This window comes from Etheostoma spectabile, chromosome 5, assembly GCF_008692095.1.
Source record: "Etheostoma spectabile isolate EspeVRDwgs_2016 chromosome 5, UIUC_Espe_1.0, whole genome shotgun sequence".
NCBI classification, from domain to species: domain Eukaryota; kingdom Metazoa; phylum Chordata; class Actinopteri; order Perciformes; family Percidae; genus Etheostoma; species Etheostoma spectabile.
In genome coordinates, this window is record NC_045737.1 from 25,586,601 (window position 1) to 25,592,367 (window position 5,767).

General features: G+C 39.1%; 1 protein-coding gene across 3 annotated transcripts in view; it reads right to left on the bottom strand.

The window, feature by feature from the left end:
• Positions 1-995: 995 nt before the first annotated feature.
• Positions 996-5,767, bottom strand: part of ogdha (oxoglutarate dehydrogenase a) — a 46,692-nt gene continuing 41,920 nt past the window's right edge. For all 3 annotated transcript variants that reach the window (XM_032516576.1, XM_032516575.1, XM_032516577.1), the window contains 2 exons: positions 3,774-3,928; positions 996-3,575 (listed from right to left, as the gene is read on the bottom strand). In XM_032516576.1, coding sequence (XP_032372467.1) covers positions 3,455-3,575; positions 3,774-3,928 — 276 coding nt within the window. In that variant the 3' untranslated portion in view covers positions 996-3,454. The remainder of the gene's footprint in view (positions 3,576-3,773; positions 3,929-5,767) is intronic.

Genomic DNA, 5,767 nt, shown 5'->3' on the forward strand with positions numbered 1-5,767 from the left:
CACACACACACACACACACACACACACACACACAGTGATGGTGATGTGATGTGACATCTAACAGACGGTGTGTGAGATCATAGAGAAAACAAGTGAAGATCGAGAGGGGAAAGGAAGATGAAGGTACAACAATGAGAACAAAGGAATTCAACGAGAGATCAGAAAAGGAGAGGAGAGAAAACAATGATGAAGAGAGTGAAGGAAAATAAGGACAAGGAAAGAATGATAGGAAACAAGGGAAAAGAAATAAAGGAGGGATTAAAAAAATATAAAACAAAGAAATTTAGGACAAAACAAGTAAACAGAATATGAAATGGAAAGGAGGAAAGAACTTAAATGTAGTTTGTGGTAACATAAAGTCTATTTATTCTGTAACACTTACTTTTTAAATTAAGATGGAGCCCAAAAGTTCAGATAATACTGCAGGAAGTTTATGTAAAATTAGTGATTTGGATGAATTTTTTTTGGGATTTCCTGTAAATGTTACATCAGAGATAAGCTTATAGAAACCTTTCATACAATTCTCTGTATACTTTTTTTTTTTGACAATCATACACACCTAATAGGCTCTTTTTTGAAAAACTCATTATTCTCTTGGCCATTGTTCTATTACCCGTTTGGTTGTTTTAGCTGCATACTTGCAGAGAGGGAAGGTTATGTGCTTTTAGCTAAAATCTTGTCATTTTGTTTAGATACTAAGAAAATTGTACAGAATCCAGTTGGTGGCTGGTCTAAAATGTCTGAAAGGTGGGTGTTCTGCTGGGGGATTTAGACTTATACTATTACTCAAACTACAGCTAACATAAGTAATTACGCTATCAGTGGAGATTAATAAACCCCATTTATAATTAAAACTAAAAGGAATTTTTTGTTTGAAAGGTACATATAATGTGATACTACAGACATTTTTAGATAAAGAATAATGCCCTGATTGTTGTGAATAAATTCAACATTTTTTTTATAAAAGAAGCAACTAGAATGACAGAATCCAGAGCGACTTCAATACATACAGTATTCTTTATTCAATGAAGCAAAATAATGAAGAATTTCAATCCCCTATTATGAAAATAAATAAATCATTTTCTTTGTCTCACAGAAGCCCAAAACACCACCTGCAGCCGATTTCTTCTGTTGTCATTTTATTTTGTTTCAAACCAGGAGATTTTATTTCCTGCTGACAAGGGTTATTCAGCTGAAACATGAAGAAATAATAAAATGAGACACTGTTTTGGCACGAGATAAACGCTCGCGAGAGAGAAAAGAGACAGAAGCCAAGGGGTTAAATTATAACCTGCAGTGCATTTGGTTGAGCTCATGTAGAGATGCCTGAAGGTGCAGGCCACCAACATTTTATTCCCCCAAAATATCCCTTAAAAAAAATAAAATAAAGAAAATCTCAATTTGCAAGTTAAGCGTTGTCATGGTGACTAATTAGACTTTTTCTTAACGAGCCAACACACTTGCTGAAAGGCAAAACAACCCTCCACCTGCTGTAGTGATTCCAATCCTCAAATGTTACACTCACTGTTCCCAGCTAGCCAGGCTCCCATTTGCTTTCCCTGGGGAACGCTAACGATGCTAACGAGCCATTTATTAAAAACCTAAAGTAAGATGTTTCCTGCAACGTTTCAGATAAAGAAGCAATGATTGTGAGGGGAGTGATGACAATGACATAACTTCTGACCCACTTTAAAATTATTCAGCTGGAGTGTGCGTGTATTTGTGTATGGACGGAGGGGTGTGTGTGTGTGTGTGTGTGTGTGTGTGTGTTTGATCTTTAAATTCCAGTTTAGGCTTCACTCCAACCGACAACTTTTCCGGCGCAACTTTCCCTTCCAACAACTCTTCAGTTTGTACAGTGTTGCCACAAACCTTCGTTACCTCAAGAGTTTCCTTATGTCTCGACTCAGAGCCTCTACAAATTGTAGACCAACAGAAAGCTGACGTATTTTTTAATCAACTTTTAAATTTAAGAATTTACAGGCAAGACAAGCTTTGTCACCTGTTGGATTTGATGTTTTTTCTCATCATATACATTTGTTTCTTTTTTTGTATCAAAACTCTGAACTCTGTGTGTACTTTTTTTAATAAACTGGGTTTTTAATAAATCAAAATGGGTCTCCATGAGTCTGTGAACCTGAATATTGGCAGCATCACAGCACATTTGTTTAGTCATTTCTCTTTTACAAATGGGGTTCTTTCAACTTAACATCCACATTTCACCTCCTGGTCTTGTGCGTCCACCAAGCAATGATAATCATGTTTATAATCCCCATTGTAAAGGTTAAGATGGTTTAGTTCATCTGTATCAACACGTAGCGCTACATGTAACGGCCGAAAGCTACAGATCCTCTGATGTAGCATTATGTTGAGGAAACTTGTTGAGGAAAGTTGTTCTGTGGTGGAGTTCAGCCTTCTGCACTACTGAACAAATTACACACAGTACTGATACTGCACACTGACTACTCCTATGGCAGATGTCTGTATTGTAGTAGTACTCAGTAGTACATAATCACATAATTGTAACAAATTAGTGTGCATATATTTAGTAATCAGTACTCTGCATCTGCACTGTAATACTACATACTGATACCATAAAGTACACACTGTACATATTGCAGTGCTGGTATACTGGTACAACAGGTCACAGTGACAATTTCTTTAAAACAATAAGTCACTGCAGAAAAATAAACAATTCTGATACAACTAATAATTCTGCTTTATATATATATATAAATAAAGCAATTATTAGTTTTATAACAATTGTTTGTGTGTGTTTTGTGTGTGATATATATATATAAAATCTGACATCTGAGTTGTTTCTTTTACATTTTCTGAATTTTATAGATCTAATGACGAAGCGAATAATGGAAATTATAATCAATACACTGTCAACATTTAAATCGGACAGATCTTTAATGTTCTCTCATGTTCGTGTGATAAAATGACAGTACAATACAGTAGTAGTACACAGAAAACTGTAGTACTGCTTTGTAAAACGAAGAAATAATAAAAAGGATTCAAACCTTTCCTTCTGTTGGCAATTTAAAATTATAACATTTAAACATTTTAAAATATTTTTGTTTTAGTCTAAATGGTGTTGTTCAACTGGACTTCAGTAAATAAATACAGTGTAAAAGTGAGGATCTGCATGTACAACAGTTTGTTGTAAACACTGTGTACTACGCAGTATGCACTATTTGTGTACTGTTTACGTAGTACACAATATTTACAAACTATGCAGTAAGCAGTGTGCAGAATTTGCAGAAGTATTATTTGTGTACCATTCCCTACAGTATGCAGTATTACTGTGTGTGTGTTTGTGTGTGTGTGTGTGTGTGTGTGTGTGTGTGTGTGTGTGTTGACGCAGTTTGAGTGTCAGAACTGAATCCAGGAGGGTCGGGTCAAAGGTAAAAACGGGGAGGGTTTATTCGAGGTGTTGCAGGTCACAGGTCTACTGCTGATCTTTGAACGCGTCCAGGTTGAAGGCTGTGTCCAGGAAACGTCGCAGCTCCACCAGGTGAGCTTTCTTGTTTCCTGTAGCCGGAGCTGCAGCCGGATCTCTGCCAGCATACCTGAGAGAGAGAGAGAGAGAGAGAGAGAGAGAGAGAGAGAGAGAGAGAGAGAGAAGAGAAAGAGAAGAGACAGAGAAGAGAGAGAGAGAGAGAGAGAGAGAGAGAGAGAGAGAGAGAGAGAGAGAGAGAGAGAGATGGTTATGTCACCCTGTGCTGCAACTGATATTTAAAGTGACACATGTTGATGAAAATCATTACCAGACAGGTTTGGCTCTCTGGATGGTGGTCCTGATGCGAGGCTTCACGTAGTCGTAGTAACCCTGGTTTTTGTGCTCCTCCTGACACCAAACCAGGTCGGCGTTGGCAAAACGATCAGACTCCGCCTTCACCAGGTCAAACGGGAACGGAGACAGCTGGAGGAGAGAGAGGTAATATTGTTGAATGTGGTAACTCTTTGGGCCCTATCTTGCACCCAGCGCAATTGACTTTGTACAGCGATATAGTATCATTCCTATTTTGCACCCGACGCACATCTGAATTTCCCATCCAAAGACTGGCATCGGTAAATTAGGGAATGTACTTGCGCTCCGGGGGGCAGTTCAGCGAAAAGAGGAGGCATGTTCCGGCGCAAACCTAGTTTAAAGTCAATGGCGTGTTATTCAGATGCTATTTTAAGGGTGCATGCTTGGCCGTAATGTAGCTTGTGCATAACGCGCATACACTTTGCTTCTCTCATCTCACGGATGCAGCAGTTCCGATTTATGCAAAAACACGTAATTACAAGGAAAAATATTTCTGAGAATGTGCTTCAAGTGTTTGGATAGGTCAGGAGGCACTTTAAAGTGTAGTCCTCTAAAAGTCGCAGCATTTTTTGTGACTTGTTGTGTTTTACACAACATTTCCATGAATCATGGATGTGTTGATGACATAAATGAGAAAATATTAGAGAACTTAAAGAGACGTGATGTAGAACTGCATGTGCCGATGCCACTTAACCTAAATGCCCCAGCAGCAGCATGGGAGAGGAGAGCTTATCTGACAGAAGAGCTCCGTAGTGAGGTAAGCAAAGTAATCTCGGTCTAATATTAGACTACATTGCCAAAATATCACCATACATTCATAACCTCGCGATTCAGTGAGAGTGAGCACAAAACATTGGAAAGTATGTCTTAATGACATTTCTTTATTTACATTTAGTCAAAAAGAAAAATCATTAGCAAACTTTAACTGAATACAAATAGAAAGTGAAAAATTTAAAATTTAAACAGAAGAACTAATTATTTTTCCCTCCTCATATAGGCATGCAACGTGCACCATGGCGGGATTTGACAATTGAAGGTGCGGGAGTGGCAATGCGTGATGTACTCCTGGTGAAGCGGGTGGACGGAGATCGAGTGGGGTGAGGAGGAAGTTGCACAACAGGAAAAGGATTGGTTACAACAGAGGGGCACAAAAGGAGCAGGTGGTGCGTTTGGAAGCCCACACCCCATGGCTGCAGCAACCCTTTCCAGACTTGAGAGGGGCCCGAGAGGCTGCAACAACATTGCCATTTATACTTTGCCGCATCCCGGAAAGCTCCCGCTCCAGCCCTGACGAGCAAGTCTGTCTCCTTGGCTGTGAACCGTTCCTGGCATGTGCTTGGCAAATCCGCGATTATAATAGCAGTCCGCCATGGAACAAGTGCACCTGTTTTTAAAGGGAATGTGAGATGATGCTCTGATTGGCTAATTGCATGTTACGCCCAAACCACACCTACGAGTAATGCAGCTACTTCAGACCAACCATTTTAGATTTGTGCCTGAGATCCGGCAATAAAGCTCCTTGCGTTTTGCGTTTGATACTTGCATTGCAGATCGTTTGAAATAGGGCCTTTTGTTTGCTGGTTAATTTGTTTAAGTTTATGTAAAAACATCTTTATAGCTAACATAAAAACCCTAACGCATCAGGATCCGTTTGTCTTCATTTAATTAGAGGAGACGGTAGTTGAAATGTCAAAGACAGACACAATCCTCCAGCTGGGAACTGAGGCAACATTTTGCTCATTGGCATGTATCAATTCTTTGGATGTTATCTCATAAAAATGAACTCCAACTAATCAGAATCCAGGATTCTCTGTAGTTGCAGCCAATAATGACATGAAAAGACGTAACAAATCAATAAAACTTTCAGCTTCTCTGCTCATCGTGAAACTGTATTTATGTGCCACCAAACTCTGTGTGTGTGTGTGTGTGTGTGTGTGTGTGTGTGTGTGT